The sequence below is a fragment of the Gorilla gorilla genome, chromosome 21 (genome assembly GCF_029281585.2).
Source record: "Gorilla gorilla gorilla isolate KB3781 chromosome 21, NHGRI_mGorGor1-v2.1_pri, whole genome shotgun sequence".
Lineage (NCBI taxonomy): Eukaryota > Metazoa > Chordata > Mammalia > Primates > Hominidae > Gorilla > Gorilla gorilla.
The window spans coordinates 35017324-35037984 of NC_073245.2; the positions used below are offsets into that span (position 1 = coordinate 35017324).

Sequence of the window (20661 nt, forward strand, 5' to 3'; positions counted from 1 at the left end):
ACCTGCCTCCACTAGGCCCTCATGTTGTGCTCCTCCTCCACTTGGCCTGTGCCTCTGCTGTTCCCTCCAACTGGAACTGTCCCTTTTTCACCTGGCTAAATCCAATGCACTCAGATCTCAGCCCACAGAACAAATTCTCATTCGGCCATGTGCCTGTCCCTAGTAAGATCTGTCATTTGTCTGTGTGACATTATATTAATGTCTGCACTCTGATGGTCTCTACACTGATGGCCAGGCCCCCAGGAACAAGGATCAGGGAACTCCAGGGCTCCTCCCTCCCCATGCCCACCTCCTCACCATCATTGATCCTCCCAGCCAAGGACTCCGCACTGAAGCCAGCAAAGATGACTGTGTGGACAGCTCCGATCCTGGCACAGGCTAGCATTGCTGCCACAGCCAATGGGGACACGGGCATGTAGATGGCAACACGGTCCCCACGGTGGACTCCATGCCTCTTCAGCGTGTTGGCCAGGCGGCACGTGGTCTCCAGTAGTTCCCTGCAGCACAGGAAAGAGAAAGCCATCAGAGATGGAGGAAGGCCAAAATGCAGAGCAGTTTGGGGGTGGAGCGATACTGCAAATTTTATGTCATATACACCCAGCCCAGTGCCAGGAAAACAGGCACTTGAATACTTAATGCATGGAAAGTACTTTTCCAGAAAAAGAAAAGTTTTTAACATTTGTAGATTGCTATTGGCAGAGATTCACTGCCACATTGCTAGGGTGACAAGGCTATCCTTAAGTCCGCTTATGGCAGGGTTTTGTTAGGGGAACAGGAGCGTAGGGGAGCCATGGTGACACCATTTTAGAATCAATTCCATCTTAAAACTAGCAAGGCACATTCCTTGCCAGTCATGACCCACAGTCATAAGATGTTTACAGCTGAGGAAGTAGCTTAATACCTGCAAAGACAAACTCTTGCAACAACAGAATGTCCAGATGCCCCAATATTGCATAATATATGCTTTTAAGATTATAGGCATGCTTTGATGTACTTATGCACTAAAATGCCAAGGATAGCTTTCTTTCAATCAACAAAGTAATAAATGTCACTTTGTCAGCCTACCCGCAGGGAGACATAGCTTAGCTTTTACATAGGCAAGACCCCTATATAAGAAAAAAACAAAACAGAGGCATTCCTCCTCTTGCTGAGGACGCCCTACTATGTAACTGAGAAGCTTTCAATAAACTATCTCTTTTCACTGCGCTCTGCCACTCGCCTTGGATTCCTTCCCGGCAAGATCCAAGAACCCTCTCCTGGGATCCGGATGGGGACCCCTTTTTCCAGCAGTAGCTTCTCAGGGACCACAAGTGTCTGAGGCATAGATCATCATGGTTCCAAAACTTCCGAAAATGTTTGCCTCCAAAAGAAAGACTGATCTCATAAGATATTTAGTCGAGAAACAACAGGTCCCAGATTTCTGAATCAACACAGTCGAGGGGCACCAAATAATGCTCTCAGGGAGCAGACCCCCAAGCCCAGATAGGGCGGACTCCAGCTCTGCAAAGCCAGGTAGTTGGGAGTGAAGACCGCAAGCAGGGCAGCCACATCTCCCTGCAGCCCCGAGACAGCACTGGCGGGTAGAGCAAGCACCCTGCTTTCTCCCCAAGCTAGGGGACCATGGACAAGGGGAAGGGAAAGCACTGGGCACAAGGTGGGTGAGCAGCACCCCCGCCCAGCCCCCATGTGGTCCACCACGTCGCCTACGTCTATGGTGTGCGCGTGCCCTTCCTCTCTGGCCACTCTGGGGCCTATCACCAGGTTCACCCACCACTCAGGGCGCATCATCTCTCTGGGCAAGCTGATTGGCTCAGGGCTGACACGTGACCCAACCTGGTCCAGTCAGAGTCAACCATACTCAACTCCGGGAAAACTGGGAGCAGGCGAGAGCCGCCAACTTGCCGGCCATGCAGCGCGAAGTGGAGGAAGTGGAAGTGATCCTAAGGTTGTCTTTCCTTTCAGCGCCTCATCCCTCTGAATCTGGACCTGGCAATTGCATTAACCACTTTCCCACTCTTGCTGTACTGACTTTAATTAATTATTTGCAATAAAAAGAGCTAACACAGAACGAAGAATGAGGGGAAGCCAAGGCCCTTTCTCTCTGGGCGGGGCAGGCCACCAGCCCGCGACCCCTGCCCTCTGCAGGGGCCCAGAAAGCAGACCCTCCTCGGGCTCTCAAGGCCCCTCGCAGCGTGTTTGCATAGCTCTCCTCTGTTCAAAGGGTAGCCAAGGAAAGGGCTCCCGAGAACAGTGAAGCTCAACGAGGCCACCCGGGAAACCACAGCAGAATGAAAATGAGCTGTCCGCATCACAGGCAGGGGCCTCAAGGAGGCCTTTGTTTCTTCCCAAGGCCATCTGCAGAGGGGACCACATGAGAACCAGATCGCAAGGCCAGCCTGCAGTTCTCCCCGCAGTCAGCACGCCTGCCCAGCCTGGCTCCAGCGGCCTCTTCTGTGGGATTTCATCGTTTTCCCTTCAGGCTTTCAGAAGGAGGACAAAGGCGCCTTTCAGTGGCGCCCCACCCACGCACCCCTTGCCAAGGTTTATGATAAAAGACGGAACACTCCCCCGGAAAACCCCCAGCACCAAGCTCTACAGAATCTAGGGCTCAGAAACACTTCTGCTACTCCGGGGAGGAGGCTGGGGTGGCCTGTGACTGGCTGAAGAGGGAGCCGTGGTCCATAGCAGGGAAGAGTCACTCAACATCTTCGGCCAGATTCCTTTTTTATAGCTCTGAGAGCTTAAGCCTCGCTGCTACGAGAGATGAAGGCTTGAATGTATGCTCACCAGTAAATGGCGATGAAATTCAGTCCCTGTTCTGCAGACGGAGGGCAGCAATCTGAAGCCAAGAAAGGACACTGGACTGTCCCTATAGAAAGGCCTGGGGTAGCTTTCTATAGTAGCTGCCTAGACGTGGGAGCTTATCTTTCTGAGCTGCCATGTGACCATCTGAGAAACAGCAAGCACCCTCCACCTTGTACAGCTGTCACAAGTATTAATAAAAAGCAAGACTGACTTGGAACTCTGCCAAACATTCAGTAGCTATCGTCTTTCCCATCAGATGGAAATTCTCAGAAATCTTTGTTTGAAATCGTTTTCTAAAATGACAAAAATCAGCTAACTCACTTCAGTGAATTCCTGAGATGTTAAAAATCCCATTCTAGGCACCTTGGGAGTGAGTGGGGTGTTTGCATTGGAGAAAGGAATTGACAGGGAGAGTGTCCTCCAGGAGCACAGCTCCGATGAGGAAATGACGGCACATGTGAAGGTGTGCAGGGCACTGAGCAACTCAGCTTGGTGGTACAGCCACTGGGGGTGGCAGGGAAGGGCAGCAGGGAGAGCTTTCTGGATAGACTGGCTGTTGGGAGGAGGACTGGGGCAGAAAGAAGAGTGGATTTTCCCTATAGGGGCAGAAGTCACCCAGTCATTGAAGCTGGACAGCTAAACGACAGCCTCCAGGGAGGGTCTAGAGACCAGGTTTCCCTGGAAGACTGAGGGGCCTCAACATGGGCCCAAGAGCTGAAGCAGGGTCTGGTGAGTCTCACACTCTTGCTGCTGAGTCCAGAGGAGGGGCTTCTGATGAAGGATTTGATCCAGGTAAATCTCAGAGCTCTCTCCCTTCCTATTTTCTCTGCCAAGGTCATAAACCTTGAAGTGGAAAGGATCCTTGGACGTCAGGCGGTGCAGCCTCCTTGGGGTTCTGAAATCTGGCAGCCACATTCTGGCCTACAGCAGCCCAGCCTCTACTTAATCATCACACTGCCAGAGCTCACCTCATGGGGCCACATCTCTGTCACTTTAATAGGGAAACAGTCTACCAAAAATTGGACCAAGATTTGCAGCTCTTCAAACTCCACCCCTTAGTCCTACCTCAGACCTTTAAAGCTTCCCAGAATAAATCTAATTTCTCAATGACAGCCCTTCAAATTCCTGAACACTCCTTGCCCCTCGTCCTCTTGGAAGCTTTTCCTCCCCCAGGTTCTCTGGTCGAGCCCTCCATGACGGCACTCGATCTCAGTAGACACCCCCAGACTTCCAAATGGACCCCCACATTCTCATGGTGCCTGCCCAGAGCTGAATGTGGGTACCCAGACCCTTGACCTCAATTCTATATTTAACCTTTTTTTTTTTTTTTGAGGTGGAGTTTCACTCTTGTTGCCCAGGCTGGAGTGCAATGGCACTATCTCAACTCACTGCAACCTCCACCTCCCATGTTCAAACAATTCTCCCACCTCAGCCTCCCGAGTAGATTACAGGCATGCACCACCACGCCCAGCTAATTTTGTATTTTTAGTAGAGACGGGGTTTCTCCATGTTGGTCAGGCTGGTCTTGAACTCCCGACCTCAGGAGATCCACCCACCTCGGCCTCCCAAAGTGCTGGGATTACAGGCATGAGCCACCACCGCGCCAGGCCGACCATATGGATTTTTTGTTTTTTGTTTTTTGTTTTTTTTTGAGATGGAGTCTCGCTCTGTTGCCGAGCCTGGAGTGCAGTGGCACGATCTCCACCCACTGCAAGCTCCGGCCCCTGGGTTCATGCCATTCTCCTGCCTCAGCCCCCGGAGTAGCTGGGACTACAGGCGCCCGCGACCACGCCTGGCTAATTTTTTTGTATTTTTAGTAGAGACGGGGTTTCACAGTGTTCGCCAGGATGGTCTCAATCTCCTGACCTCGTGATCCACCCGCCTCGGCCTCCCGAAGTGCTGGGATTACAGGTGTGAGCCACCGCACCCGGCCGACCATATGCATTTTTAAAATACCTGACAGGTGGCTCAAATTCAACATGAGGTCACTAACCTGCACCCTCCCAGCTCCTAATACATGTAACAGATGCCCTTTAACTAGGGCTTGCTCCTATTATGGCCATGGAAATGTTTTGTGTTTTTTTAAAGCAGGCTTTCCATTTATCCCAATCTAATTCTATCTCCATTTCTCCCCATCTTTCCAGCTGACTTTTTTTTTTTTTTGAGATAGAGTCTCACTCTGTCACCCAGACTGGAGTGCAGGGGTGCCATCTCCGCTCACTGCAACCTCTACCTCCCAGGTTCAAGGGCTTCTCCTGCCTCAGCCTCCTGAGTAGCTGGGACTACAGGCGTGCACCACCACACCCAGCTAATTTTTGTATTTTTAGTGGAGACAGGTTTCACCATGTTGGCCAGGCTGGTCCCGAACTTCTGACCTCAAGTGATCCACTGGCCTTGGCCTCCCAAAGTGCTGGAATTACAGGCATGAACCACCACACCCAGCCGATTTTTGAAGCCTGGATTTTAAAGTTTAAACTCTCATTTTTCATTAGTAATATCCTCCAGACATATATTATTGGAAAATATGGTCTGCAAACCTAGGTCTTCAAATCATTGAAAAATAAATGTTGTTCAAGTAAGTGATCCTGCCATTCCAAGTACTCAGGAACTATTTGAAAGCATGTTTTTGGATATTCATAATTTCTCAGACTTCCACAAACCGAAATGTTACTGTTTCTTTATCAGAAAGATAATGCAGCCACTCAGTGACTGGTGCCTTGGGCTACAGTTGCAGGAAACAGTGGCTTCCTCACTACCTGCAGGATCCTCTTATGTAGCACCCTAGTGGGTTTCCAAAGCACGGGACATGCAGCTTTCTGAGTCACTAAAATGAGTTAGAGTTTTACTTTTAAGTCCAAGAAGAAATATAACACTTGTTGTTCAGGTACTGAGCAGGATATTTAAGTTTGTCTGCGGTGTACTCTGCCAGGTCAAGCTTTTGGTGCGGACGTATGCAAATGATGTGCACAAAAATACAAATGTGGCCTTGTGTTCCTGGTGCTTAACACTAGGAAAATGCTGACTGGCCTTGGGGAAGGAAGAAGACTTATTACCAACTCTTAACATCAATTGGGAATAACTTTTATCCAATGCTAAAGATACAATCTGACTGCAAGTAATTGTGACCAACATGATAACTGCCTGAACTCAGACGGTACAAATGCACCCCTGCCCCCCACCCCCCGCCTCAGAATTTAAAATTAGTCCAAAACAGGAAACAGCTGGAAACAGAGTTCAGAGAAAAGAGAGGAAGAAATACACTGGTATTTATTTTTTCATCTGTCTTTCAATCAGAGCTAGTTTTGTCACGGTTAATATTGAAAGTGTCTTTTCCTCCTAGACATTTCCTGATGAAGGCCCAGGATAAGTAAGTCCTGTGTGTGCTCTCGTGTTTAAGAAATAAACAAATTGAGGCTGGGCATAGTGGCTCACAGCTGTAATCCCAGCATTTTGGGAGGCTGAGGCGGGCAGATCACTTGAGGTCAGGAGTTCAAGACCAGCCTGGCCAACCATAGCAAAACCCTGTGTCTACTAAAAATACACAAATTAGCTAGGCGTGGTGCTGCATGTCTGAATCCCAGCTACTTGGGAGGCTGAGGCAGGAGAATCGCTTGAACCCGGGAGGTGGAGATTGCAGTGAACTGAGATCCCATCACTGCACTGCAGCTTGGGTGACAGAGCTAGACTCTGTCGAAAAAAAAAAAAAAGAAGAAGAAGAAAGAAAAAGAAAGAAAGAAAGAAAGAAAGGGAAAGAAAGAAATTGAGAATGCATGATTGTTTATTGCTTACAATTATTCTGGCACTCAGTATTCACGAAATAAACACTAGCTAACAGACTTCTTTGTTGTCCATCAAGTACAAGGTCTGCTTGGGTAGAGATCTGGGTTTTGCTTATTGCCTTCCTCCTGGCATCCACCTAGCTCATATAAGGTACTCAATAAATATTTGTTGAGCAAATGGGCGCAGCAGGTGAGCATGAAGTGGGAAGGACCTCCACCAAGAGCAACACCCACCCTGCAGACACCCTGTGTCCTCCTTCCCCTGAGGGGCTAGGCTGCTGTCACCTTGCATCACGCTGGCATGAAGATGTGCTGCTGCTCTGAGAAGCAAATGGGAAGGACCCCCTCTGAGAAACCAGCCTACAGAAACGTTTCATTTTCTTCTGCCAATAAGGGAAGTAAACCCAGGTAACTGTCTTGATATGTGAAGGCCTCTGACAGACACAAAGGATTTCCTCGGGCTCAGTCACTTCTCTCCAAGCACCGGTGCTGATGGGGGCTGGGGAAGGTCAACTCCATGGTCTAGATCCAAAACTTGAAAGGACATTCCTATGCTGTCTCTAGAATTTGATATTTTCTTCAGCATGCTGTGTCAGGAACATATTCGTAGTAAGAGAAGAAAGGATCAGCCTTAGGGAAGGGAAGCCTGGCGAGGCTGACCCCTTCTCACGCAGGAGGAGCGTGGAAGGCCACGCAAAGCATGGATGGCCAGCTCGCGTCTCATGGACCCAGGCCTGGGGAACAGACTCCTTCCCTCCTGGCAGCCTCCTCTGGCCCTGACATTACTGTAGCCACTGACTGTCATTCAATGGTGGTAAGATTTGCTCACTCTGCTCTTTACTACCGCTGAGAGAACAGAAGACCAGGAAGTCAGCTAGCAGGGCTCATAAACCAAGTATGAAATTTCTCACGTCATTATTTGATGTCATGACCATGACATTTAGCAAAGAGAAGCTTCCGTGAAAACATAAAGTGGCAGCCACACTTGAACATGAATGGTCCCCTGGGCCAAGGCGGGCCCAGGCACAGCGAGGGCTCCCAGGAGACATGAGCTGAGTTGCTAGCAGTGATGCCAGCTCAGCCAGTAACAAGATCACTAAAGCTATGTGTGTTCTAAATTCCTTATGGAAAGTGAAAGTCTCTTCCCTGAGGTTTTGCTAGACTCTGTGGAAAGTGCTGAACCTGCAAGTTTATCACTCAGGAGTCTCACGGGAGGCCAAACAATGACTGATCAGAGAGCAGGGTTCCCAACACAGCCCCCCACACCACTGGGGCCTGAACTGTCTCATCTGTGAAATGGTCTAATAATAGGACCCACTACCAAGGTGGTCGTGGAGACCAAATATGAAGTTGCAGGCACCTTTGAAGGTGACCTGTAAACAGCGGCCATAATGACTGCAGAAAATACAAGACATGGGAAAAAGAGAATTATTGAACACTGATGGACCTTTAAGAAAGGTGGGCACCTCAGGCACCTCCTTCTCAGGAGGGCAGGTGCAAAATGCTGGTTTGCCTTATGGAAGCTGCAGTCTCCGTGTCGCCGGCTCAGAGCACATGCACCTCAGCTGTGTGAATGCCTTGCAGGAAGCCCTCACCTGCACAGCCTGCCTGCTCCATGCCCCCAAGGCAGGTGCTGAGGGCGGGAGTAGATCTGAGAAGGATGCAGAGCCTCCTACAGTTGGGGTTGCTGCCAGTCTGGGGGTTCCAGGCACTCAGCCGGAGGCCTGTGCTTCCAAAAGGCCAGAGGGAAGGCAGGTCCACCCCACATGCTCTGCACAGCCTACCACCATCTGCCATGTCGTCCTGTCACTGCCCCCCTGCTGGCTACCCAAGCTTCTCCAGCCATGATTGCCTGCCACTGCCAGCACAGGAAACCTCCTCTCCAGGCCCATGGCCTCCTACCTCCTCTGCATCCAGGGGGTATTCCCTCCCCTGCCCCTCCTCCCACTTGCCCTCACCCCACCCTCAGTTCACAGCCCCATCCCATGGAACAAGGACAGAACAGCTATCAAGCAAGTATCCTGTACCCAGGGCTGCTCCCACAGAGCAGGTTCCCATGGAGAACCCACTTAACCCTCACAACAGCCCATAGGCTCTGAGCTCCCCTTCCCTTCTTCACTTTCCTGATGAGGAAATTGAGGCATAGAGAAGTTGGGCCACTTTCTCAAGGCTATTCAGCTGAAGGAGTCAGGGCAGGATTCAAACCCAGGCCCAGCTCCAGGGGCCTTGCTGTCAGCCAGCTCCTCAGTATCAGAACCACTCCTATTGCAAAGGCTCCCAAACTTCAAAAGATTTGCCATCTGCCAATGCTATAATTATTCATGTAACATTTTTCTTGAGTTAGTTCACTTTTTTAATATAAATTTATTCTAAGAATGAACCTGAGGCTGATTCTCATTCAAAAGGGAAAGTTAGCAAGAGAAGTGCCCAAAGTCCCCACACGCATGGGGGTTCAATCGAGCCTTTCTTCTTGTCCCCAGAATGGAGGACAGGGCCGAGGGTGGGTGTGGAATGGCGTTTTCCTTCATCATTCAGTGTTTGGCTCCTCATTCAGGGCCACCTGCCCAGGGCATGCCTCCCCAGGCACAGGCAGGTCAAATCCCACATCCTTAGTTTTTCTTTTCTCCTCTAACCAGAGCCCAGGATGCAGTCAGCTTCTAAGAAAGCCTTGTAGGACTAAAGTACCAGGCCAGACTCCAGAGAAGCTCTGTCCTCATTCCTGTTAACGCCTGGTTTTCCCTTCGACCTCAGCACTTGGCCTTTGGCCCAAGTCTTGTCTCTGGAAAGGAAGTTCTTTCCCTTCCAGACACAAAGCCCAGCTCACATGACTGCGGGAACCAGGTGTCAATGCCTGAAGAACTCTGGAAGCTCCTGCAGGCTGGCAGCCCAGGACAAGAGCACACTGGGGGACTGGAGTCCTGGAAGCCAGCCCCGAGAACAGCTGGTGCCCTGGCAGAACATTCGCCCCTGGCTGGACAGACTTGTTTACCTCCTGGGAGAAAGCCACAGAAGTGAGTCCTTTCCCTTGTGGAATTTGGAAAGGGATGTAGGTTTTAACATTCTGTAAACATTCACTTTCCCCTGTGGTTAAAAAAAAAACCACAGGAGATTTTTCAGGTCCCACTCCAAGTTTGCACACCCCACATGCCCTCTGTTCCGTCTCTCTGAATGGCTCTACCAGAGCCCATTCGGCTGCCACAGACACAGCACAACACAGGGCAGCCAACTTCACACAGAACGCTCCAGAGCCTGGACGCAGGTTGGGGGTCCTTCTATTTATCAGGCTTTCCTGGGAGTCCACACAACATTCCAGATTAACACCTGGAGGAGAGTAAGCCCTGGAGGGGGAGTTCACAGACACAGCCACACAGGTGGAAATCCAGAGAGCACAGCCACTTGGCATACCTGCCTTGGGCCCAGCGACTTTCCTTGCCTCTTGGCAGCAGCCTAGAGAAGCATCAAACTCCTCCAAAGAACAGGAGGCTCCTGCTCCCCAGTGCTGTGCTGGATAACAGCCAGTTTCTCTGCAAAAGAAGCCTTGACTTATAACATTTGCCAGTGATCATGGTGCAAATATTTCCACCGCTGATTCTCGGCTCCTGATAGGACTGACTGCACAAGGAAGATATGCACACACAACTGCTCCACAGAACCCGTTTGACACTAGCCCCAGCCTGGGAGCCTGCAGCCCCAATACCCAAACCACCCAGCCCCAGGGGCAGCCTCCTCCTCTCTCTTTGCAGCCACACCCCAGAAGCTGCCCAGATGCCCCACCCCAGGCCACCCTTAAAGTTCACTTGAACTAATTTTCCCCTTTATAAAACAATAATTGTTAATAATTTATGATTTCATTCCTTTTATTGAATAATTATTCATTTAATGATAAGTAATTGCTAATAAAAACTTGTTAATTTGGCTGGGCGCAGTGGCTCATGCCTGTAATCCCAGCACTTTGGGAGGCCAAGGCGGTTGGATCACGAAGTCAGGAGATTGAGACCATCCTGGCTAACACGGTGAAACCCCGTCTCTATTAAAAATACAAAAAATTAGCTGGGCGTGGTGGCAGGTGCCTGTAGTCCCAGCTACTCAGGAGGCTGAGGCAGGAGAATGGCGTGAACCCAGGAGGCGGAGCTTTCAGTGAGCCAAGATTGTGCCACTGTACTCCAGCCTGGGTGACAGAGTGAGACTCCATCTCAAAAAAAAAAAAAAAAACAAAAACAAAAACAAAAAACAAAACAAAAAAACCTGTTAATTTGGAAGGAAGGTGAGAAGCAAAAGCATGCAGCTTTTTCAGTCCACCCCGTGTGACCTCCAGGCCACAGTCCCTCTGACCCTGGGTTTAAGATGGCATGGAGGGTCTGCATAAGCTCAGGGCTGGGCTTCCACAGATGGCACCATACTCCTGGGCATAAGGCCACGGGCTGAGAGCACGCCCACAGACTCTCCATGGCAGCCCTTGTCCCCAGGCCACCGCACGTGGCCTTGCAGCTCATCCCTGTTCAAAGGCACTACCCCAGGGATGCTGGAATCCGCACCAGGCAGAATACCCTATGGGAGGGGAGCCCTTCCACAAGAGGGGCCCCATTCGCACCGGGAAAACATGGCAGAAACCATACAAAATGTTAGCCTGGAAAACTGTCCCACAATTTAGTTGTGAAGTCCAAAAAACTAATGGGTTTCTAATGTGAAGACAGAAGACTGTTCTTGTTGAAAACGGGCTGGCCTACAGGGAATCCACATGAGATGGGCCACCGTGGGTGGAATAAATACATCAGGGTGAAGACCAGAGCCTGTTAGTTACAGCAGATTTTGAACAGCTGTGGTGGCCAAAGGCCTTTGCACACTGGAGTGACTTTGAGGGTTTGGTCACCTGCATGAGAAGGAAGGATGCCAGACTCCATTCGAGTGGCCTGGGATCCAAGAAGGTACAGGTGGGATCCTCCTGCCCTAACAGTGGGTTGTGGAGCCCAGGTGTCAGCCCAGTCAGGTTCCACAACCCACCCGCTGGCCTAGAATTGCCTGTGGTCACCACAGCGTCTTCTCCCTCCGCATCTGCGCCAACCTGGCATCCTCCACCAGAGTCACCCTTGCTCCCGAGGTTCTGCCTGTGAATCAGCTTGCATCAGACAGCTGCGCATGGGAGCAGCTGCAAGGCGTGCTGCTGCTCTGCTGCTGTGCAGAGCGGCTAGAGGATGCTGGGTTTCCTGGGGCAGCCCCACTCGCTGTGAGGGTGCCGAGACACAGGTAAACCAGCAGCAACGGTGGTTTCCTGAGCCCTGGACCGAGGCTGCAGCAGTGTGTTTGGAAACTCGGCAGTGCCAGTGAGGTCTCTGGAAGCCCTTCTGATTGTGCCAGAGGTCAAGGCTGAGGGTCCTTCCAGAGGCTGCTCCTCCTACCTCCCAGGGATTTGGAAGCACCCTGCCTAAACTCCCTTTCCACTTAAAAGAACAGTGAATCCTGACAGATTTCTGACAAGCCATTGCAGCAGCATTCCCGGGAATGCATTTTCAAATACAGATTCCCAGGACCTTCCCAGAAACTCAGAATGGCCCAAGCAAGGCCTGGGTACTGTCTCACTAGAAACCCTCCCCAGGGGACTCTGAGGCATGACCTGCAGCTGGAAATCACAGCTGTAAATTCCAACCAGAGTGACACAGTTGCTAAAGCTGCCTGGCGATTTCCCTGGCATGTTTGGAGACCACGAGGAATTCCTGAAGACGTTCATATCTGAGAAGATCCCACATGATCACTTCTGAATTCCCTGTCCACATGGCCTCCCTCCCTTGGTCGAGGCTGTTCCCCTAAAGGCTTTGTCCATGCAGAACCAGCAGGAAGAGTGGGACTGTGCTGGCCCAAACAGGGGGCAGACACATTCACCATATCTGCCAATGGCCCTGAAACCTCTCTCCAGGCTTCTCAGGGGAACTAGACTGGATTTGTTGGTGGGAAATTGTCAAGCCCCCACCCATCCCAACCCCCTACTGTCACCATGTGCAAATGAGGTCAAGACAGCCATGGGGAGGGTCAGAAGAAAGAATGACAGGGGAGGCCCCTGTTCCAAGAGGCCAGCAGCACCGTGCCACCACCCCCTGTCCTGGCACCAGTAACTCCACAGCCTTTGACCCTACCTCCTCTGGCAGCTGGCCCTCAGTCCCTGAGCCCTGCACAAGGGGTCCTGGAGTCCTCTGGCATGAGCCCCTTAAGCCCCAGCTGGTGTCAGTGTCTGATGAGTGTCTGCTGGTCCTCTGAGGCCCCAGACACCTGGAAGACATGGCCCTGGCCAGCAACAGGGCATCCTGTCTGCATGCAGCAGAGTTCAGCCTGGGCACACCAGGACAATGTTTATTTAGAGGTGTGTGGAGGGCCAGAAGCCTCAGCCGCAGAGCCCAGGGGTCCCATTCACAACTGAACTCCACTTCTGATGGGACTATAGACTCCTCAATACATCCACCACAGCCAAAGCTGGGGGACCTTTTCAGCTGCATGAACTCCCAAGTTCCTAAAGCTCTGTTGATACCAGAGTCCCCAGCTTTAAAAATCAGGGTCCCAAGCAAACATCAATATGAAATGAGATCCTTGGTGTCAGCTCCTGCCCAAAGTCAGACCCACGGAGGCAGGGTAAGAGTGGCAAGGCCAGACTGGACACCAAGGAGACATCAGGTGACTTGAGGAGGATGGAGGGCTGGTGCCCCATCCATCCAAGGCCTTGTGTGCAGGCCCGTTACCAGGAATTAGGGGTTCCTGGGCCAGCTGGGAGGTCTAGTCCGTCCTCACCCCACTGCCTTCCCCTACCCGGGGCTGCACTGGGCACCCTGCCACAGGGGCACACTCGCTACTGAATGGGCTTTGGTTTCCATTCTGTGCACTGGACCCCACATCTAACCCATGGTGACACCTTCACTCTGTGTCTGCCTAGCAGGGGAGGAGGCAGTGTCAAGGGCAGGAACTTGGGAATGAAGATGTAGCCCCCCCCATGGGGAAGGGATGGGGGTGAGCTGAGCTGAGCTGCAGTTCTGGGCAGGTGAGAAGGTTTCACCCATTGGCCTCTGTGCTGCCCACACTGTGCTGGTGGGGACTGGACACAGGCAGGACCAAGGGACCCCACAGTGCAGCCCACAGCAAAGCTGCGAGTCACTTACCCCCTGCCTAGTGCCTGCAGAAGCAGGAGGGAAAATGTAAAACAGGAGCCACAAAGCCGTGTCCTGGTCCTTGAAGACTCATCTCCAAGCGTGGCCCTCCCCCTAGGGAGGCTGTGCCCCCACCAGCCCACGCCCCTCCCCCACCTCCTCACCATCACCCGCTAGCTCCCACGCCTCCCCTCAGTCAGCTGTTCCTTCCCATCCCAGAACTGGGCTATCCCCAAAGGCCCCTGCATGGTAGCAAGGGGTCACAAAAGCCAGGATCCAGCTCCACGGCAGGCATTTGCTCGTGTGCGTGCCCCTCGAGTTAAACCTTGGCGCGCTGTGCCCCAGAGAATTCTCAGAAAGGTCCTGTCCCCAACAAAGAGGTCTCTGTGGACATAAACTCCCTCAGTGTGGGTCACTGTGCTGCAGTCTGAAGATGGGGCCTCTCTAAACTACGACGTGCCAGGACCTCGGCACCCAGGAGAACGCAAGGGAGCACAGGCAGCGTGCGTAGGAAGACCCCAAATATTCCAGTGGCAGCAGCCGCAGCCTGGGGCTGGAGGAAAGGTGGATGCTGCTTCAAAAACAGCCCGTCCAGAGTAACATGGGATCCTATCAGATTCTGGCTGTAGCGTGCAGATTCCAGACCAAGGGTCCCAGCCCAAGTCTCAGAGGCTGCCCGGGAACCCTCCTCTCAGGTGGGGCAGCTAGGCCGGGACTCCACGCCTCACCCCACCAAGGGAGCCCCACAGACCACACCGAGTTTGCCTTCCATGACAGCCGCTGTGTCACACACGGGTCAACGAGGCTGTTCCCCAACAGCCTCCCGTGAGTTAGGATCCTCCCCCAGCTGCCCTGATGTTTTAATAAGGGAGTGTGCTCACTAGGGTAATTAACTTGGGAGGTAAGCAGAAGAGCAAGGGGCAAGGGTCACCCACTAGGGACATGGGGAGGGGGCACATTTTAGCTGATGTACGTGTCCTCCCAGGCAAAGTCCCGCTGAGTACCGTCACCCCTGAAATCACCACCCACCCACTCTCGGCCCCAGCAGCCATGGGGCCACCCATGTCCTGCCCTTCTTCAAATCTGAAACCCTTTGCTGGCCTTCCTTCACCTGGCCCTGACCTGCAGCTGAAACGGACCCTCATCCTCCAGACACCCCTCTGGTTTTCATCCCACATGCCCCTCTCCACGCCCAGCAGCCCAGTGGAGGAGAAGTGTGACTGCATTTTGCAAATGAGAAAACCAAGGGTGGGAGAGGTGGAGTGACAGGCTCTAGGTCCACAGCCTCCTGCCTCCACCAGGTCCTGGGCCCTGGCCCCTCCCCCTGCCAGGGACAGGGCAGGCAGGGCACAGCCTCCCGCCTCCACCACTTCCCAGACCCTGGCTCCTCCCCGTGCCGTGTCCTCACCAGTCCCCCACTGCTGCCTTCACCACACTTCCCCTTCCTCTGCCTCTCAAAACTCAACCCTCCACAAAGCCTTCTCCACCTAAGTGTCTGTGACAGGACTTCCTGCTTCCTGCTCCCCACAAGCGACCAGCCACTTCTGTGACCCCCCTAAATGGCTGTGTTCGAAGACATCCAGGGCTGACAACAGAAACAAGCCTCTCAGAGAGGTGGCCCCAGGCTCAGTCCCCGCCCCACCACAGCTGGAGTGTGTGGCAGCTCCCTCTCCCTAGGGTGAACGGCCAGGCCCTGTCATGCACAGCCCTGCAGGCCTCCGCACAGATTCGCAGTAAAGCCCCATGCCCAGCCCAGCACAGCACACCCAGGGAGAAAGCCTCCCTCAGCTCCCTGGGACTCTGAGGTAGGTGGGGTTGGGGGAGGCCTGACATCCCCTCTGCTCCTCTGGTCAGGGATTTCTCACTGTGCACGACCCCACCCAATAAAAAGGCCAGGAAGGAACAGCCACAGAAATCACCCCCACCAGCGGGAGTTTCCACGGGGAAACAGCTCCCAGAGCGGCACACGATGCCTGTGCTTCCTCACAGAGTCGGGGCCAGCTCTGTTCCTCCGTGCTTCACGCACGCTTGCCAGGGCTGGAACACTGGGGCCATCGAATCCCTCCTTTTACAGATGAGGACACCAAAGCCCAGAGGGATGGGTCCGAGGCCATAGGACATGCCAGAGCTAAAACTTGGTCCTCTGGCTTAAGATGCTCTCATTTAAGTTCAAGTTCAAGTTCACACCCCCCTACAGAGACCCTCAGAGAAGAGGTTCACTGATTTGGAGGCTCTGCAGGCACCCCCAGCCTGGCACCCACAGTCCGCTCTCTCCTCTGTGTGGGGGCACACCCTGCTGGCTGAGAAGATCTGGACCTGCACAGGGCCTCAGGCTGCTTCCTGCACCTAGAGTCCAACCCTAGCCTGGGAATTCCTGGCCCAGACTCCAGGTTCCAGGCTTCAGGCTCCAGGCAGGGAGAAACACACCAGCTAGGCAGCAGCCATCTCAAAGCCTCATCCATCTACCTGGGCCACCACTTTTCCGAAAGAGAGGAACTTGCATTTCTCCACATGGCCACCCCCCAGGGTCTCTAGAACCTGCCCATGTGAACTACAGTGTGAAGGACAGTCTTCTAAAACAGGCACCGGCCAGGCACGGTGGCTCACGCCTGCAATCCCAGTACTTGGGAGGCCAAGGTGGGCAGTCACTCCAACCCAGGAGTTCCAGACCAACCTGGGCAGCATAGCGAGACTCCATCTCTACAAAAAATAAAAAGCTTAGGTTTGGTGGCACACACCAAGCTATTGGGAGGCTGAGGCAGGAGAATCACTTGAGCCCAGGAGGTCAAGGCTAAAGTGAGTTGTGACAGCACCACTACACTCCAGCCTGGGTGACATTTTTGAGCCCCTGCCTCAAAAATCAATAATTAAAAATAAAATAAAATGGGCACCTGCTGGAGAAGTGCAGGTAAACAGCCAGAAAGAGCCACTGCCCTCCCAGAGTGCTGCCTGGCCCCACAGCCTTGGGGCCACCAGGCCTACAGCCTCTGGCAGGCACTGTCCTGCTCTGGGCTTTCAGCCTGCTGGCTCACCAGGGGAGAAGGGCTGCCTCAGCTGGCTCCGGGCAGAGGAAGGCTGGAAATGGAGCTGGGACCCTGGAGTCGGGTGGCAGACTGCCCTGGGAGATGGGTGCAGACGTCCCAGGCTGAGCCCTTCACCTCCCAGTGGGAAGTGAGGACTGCACTTGTGAAGGAGGAAGCGGGGCAAAACCGTGGCAGGGGAGGGGCTCCTCCTCCCCAAGCTCTGCAGCCAGCCAGCACGAGGTCCAACCTCGCTGCCCAGTTACAATGCTGAAAACAGCTCTAGAATCCAGTGAGTACTCAATAAATAGCAGCTACATCATTATCACGGCTATTCTTACTTGCTAGTGCGTTCGGGCTGTCATCTCCCTGTGCCTACTTTACAGTCATCTCCATTGTGATAATTACCCTGGGTGTACAGATGGGAAAGTCACACCCGGGGAGATTAGGGAGCTGCACAAGGTCACAGGCCAGCAGCAGGATGGTACTGAACTAGAACTAGAACGGGCCTCTTTCTGCTGACCCTGCACCCCAGAGGACCTGGGGAAGCAGGGATTGCAAATCCTCCACTTGCAGGGTAAAGGCCATGGGCACCCGTCCAGGGCTGCATCTGCCTGTGCTGACCCAGCGTCACCTGTGCCTAAGGTCACGGTGGGGGTCAGAGTCGGGAGGTTTCCCTTGCCAGGTCACCTGGGATTGTAACACACAGACTTCCTCACTGCCTGCAAGCTTCCTGCATCGGCACCAGCGTCCCAACCTCTACCAGCCCCACGGGGTTTCTTTAAAGGGACCAGGCTGCTAGTCTGGACATTGATCTACCAGCTGAGGAGGCCTGCAACCATCCTAGGCACCTCAAGTGCTGTGGCACGAGGCCCATGGGCAGAAAAGCACTGTGTTCAGTGGCAGTGATGTGTCTGTCAGGAGGACAACCAGTGCCAATGTCTGGGGGCTTTCCTCAGAGAAAGGAAGAAGAAAACCTCACATCAGAAACCTAGCCTGACCAGGACAATGAGGAACTCACATCCCTCAAATACTAGCTGCAATTACAGGTAACACTTTTCACTCAAACAGTAAATAGAAATGGTCACCTGGTACTAAGCCTGGCTAAAGTCTGCAAACCATTTTAGAAGAAGTCAATTTATTTTTACTTTTATTTTTATTTTTGAGATGGAGTCTGGCTCTGTCACCCAGGATGGAGTGCAGTGGCACAATCTTGGCTCACTGCAACATCCACCTCCCAGGTTCAAGCAGTTCTCCTGCTTCAGCCTCCCAAGTAGCTGGGACTACAGGCACACATCACCACACCCAACTAATTTTTGTATTTTTAGTAGAGACAGGGTTTCACCATGTTGGCCAGGTTGGTCTCAAACTCCTGACCTCAAGCGATCCACCCACCGTCCTCAAGTGATCCTCACTGTCCCAAAGTGCTGGGATTACCGGCATGAGCCACTGCGACCGGCCCCTATTTATTTTTAGAGACAGAGTAATAAGTACTTTGCCAGGGCCATTTCAGTGTCATGGACCTGAAGCTGTCCTTAGCTTCCACAGGCTGGCTGTGGTCCTGAGAATTCTCACATGGTTTATGTTTAACCACACGTCTCCACAGGGCTCCAGCCCCGCTCACAGACCGAACCGCTACTTAGCACACACTCAGTGCTCCCACGGGCAGCGTCCAGCCGAGGGGGCGTGGCACACAACCCGCCTGCCCCAGGGTCCAGGCACACCTGAGAGACTGATGGAGAGAAACAGGCCCTTCGGGGAGTGCCATGGCTGGGCCCTCCCTGCCGGACCTCCAGGTGTCCAGTTAGCTCTTTTGCCCCCGACCCCCAACAGAGGGTTTTCATCTTTTACTGAAGAACTACTCCCGGGGCAGCAGCCTCAAGTTCCTTCTCAGAAGGGGCTTTGTTCGCAGGCAAATGGAGCTGGGCCCACCGTGGCGAGGGGCGGCTGCAGCAGCTTGGGTCTTCAGAGCCAAGCACACTCCAGTGTGCAGGGGCCACCTGGGGGCCGCTCAGTTGTCCAGTGGGGCCCAAGGCTCCCGGGCAGAAGAATGCTGCTGGCCTATGGGCCACACGGCATCTGCAACCAGGGACTAGAGATAAGAAATGCATGCTGTATAGGCTGTGAGTCTGGCCAGTGAGGGAGACGGGTCAGCAAAGGAGCCCTGGCCGAGGCTGGTGGAGCTGTGATGGGCCTGAGGGCTCCTGGGGGCCGAGGGGAGGAACGAGCAGGACAGGGCCCACCGGGAGCCACAGCAGATCCACTAGCATCACTCGTCTGCCTCCAAAAGTCAGCATGAGCACGGTTTTAGCAGGTTTGGTGAATTTGGTCTGTGATAAAATTGGAGTTCAAGAAACAAACAGGAAACTACAAGTGCCCCTTTGCCCCCAGGTCACCCGAGTGGCAGGGCAGTGACCGCTGCTCTCAGGCTGCCCAGTGCGGACCTGCCTGTCGGAATGCTCCTCCTCCACGTCCCCTCACTCCTGTGTCCCAGCCACGTGCACCTTCCCTCTACCTCTGAGACCCCTGCACCACATCTGCCCCTGTCTTCTCAGGGCTGCTCCTCTTGGCCCACAGGACCTCAGCTGGAACGTTGCCTCCTCCAAGAGGCCTTCCTGACTATTCAGCTCACAGTGGCCACCCAGCCACGCTCTGCCATGTGCTTGGGGATTGTTTGTTACTGCAACATACCCCAGCCCATACTGACACGAAGGCACCCAGTGAAGACTTGCTAAGTAACTGGACAAGAACACCCTGGAGCTGCCCCCAGGAGAGTAATTACGCTCGATGATTGTGTGTGATGGGGACTTAGGAACTCACAGTTTAGGGGCACAGTGGGCCTGAGGCATCTCTGTAAGGGTAAGGTGAGCTTCAGGCAAACGGGGTTTGCATGGAGAACCAAGGTGCTGCACCAACACAGCAGCCCCTACAGGAAGCAGCTTGGGGAAGGCCAGTGCAGACCCCCCAAAGCACACAGCATCTGAAGCATGCTTGGCACATAGAATCTGCTTAAGGAATCAGAGACTAAAAAGATCAGCTTAAAAACAAAACAACTCTTCTAAAGACGATTTTATTTATTGTCGCATCCTCACAAGGCGCTGAGAGTGTGGCCAGGCAGGCTAGACCGGCTTTTACTGTGTTTCATTCTGCTTGCGTTCACATTTACTTTTCGTGGATAAGAGAGCACTTGCAAAGCCAAAATGCACTCCCTGAGACTCAGACGGCCCCTCCCTGACAGCCAGACTCAGCACACAGGACTGGGCTGGGCGCCTCCCTCGCACCTTGAATATTCGAGGGCACACAGTACCTGTAGGTGATCCTCACTTCCGTTCCAGGCTCATCGCGCTCCCAGATCAAAGCAACGCTCTCGGGGGACTTCCGAGCATGCTGGTCCAAGCAGTTGACTGTACAAAAAGAGGGTTTGCGGATGTTACACTTGGTGCTTTTGGAGTGAGAATTCGGCCAGGTTGAGGGGTTGGAGCGGGGGTCTAGTTTGCTGTGGCTCTCTCTTCTTCCACTGACAGAGACCCTGTCCTCATCAGTGATGATGTTTCTACCCCCTTGCAAGGAGAAGGGTGAACAAACATGATCTCAGAGGTACAAGGTGATGTCCTGCAAATATTTTGAAGTGGTTGCTTCACACCAGTGGACCCAACCCTGGCTGCATATTGGCATCTCCTGGGCCGCCCCTAGAGACCCCATCCAATGGGTCCTGGGCCTTCAAAGCCTCAAAGCCCCCATGGTTGGTTCTGATGTGCAGCCAGGGCTGGGCACTGCAGCCTGAGCTGTTGGAAAGAACACTCAGTGCAAACAGGTTGTTCCTGTTTCAGGGCTTGGCTCCTGCAGTTCCCATGTGCCCAGTGCTGACCTGCCCCCAAGGTTAAAGGTGCAAGAAGGGACCAGGACCCAACTCCCCCACGTGTTCCACCA

The 20661-nt window shown here is 53.2% G+C and overlaps 1 protein-coding gene across 5 annotated transcripts in view; it reads right to left on the minus strand.

Moving 5' to 3' along the window:
• The window catches only part of ACSS1 (acyl-CoA synthetase short chain family member 1), a 54693-nt gene that overhangs the window by 24310 nt on the left and 9722 nt on the right, over positions 1–20661 (minus strand). For 3 of the 5 annotated variants that reach the window (XM_004061918.4, XM_063702059.1, XM_004061919.4), the window contains exons 2-3: positions 20039–20135; positions 298–497 (exon numbers count right to left, since the gene is read on the minus strand). In XM_004061918.4, coding sequence (XP_004061966.2) covers positions 298–497; positions 20039–20135 — 297 coding nt within the window. Of the gene's footprint in view, positions 1–297; positions 498–1219; positions 2485–20038; positions 20136–20661 lie in introns of those variants that run through there. The other 2 variants (XM_055372899.2, XM_055372898.2) reach the window with 2 other exon arrangements.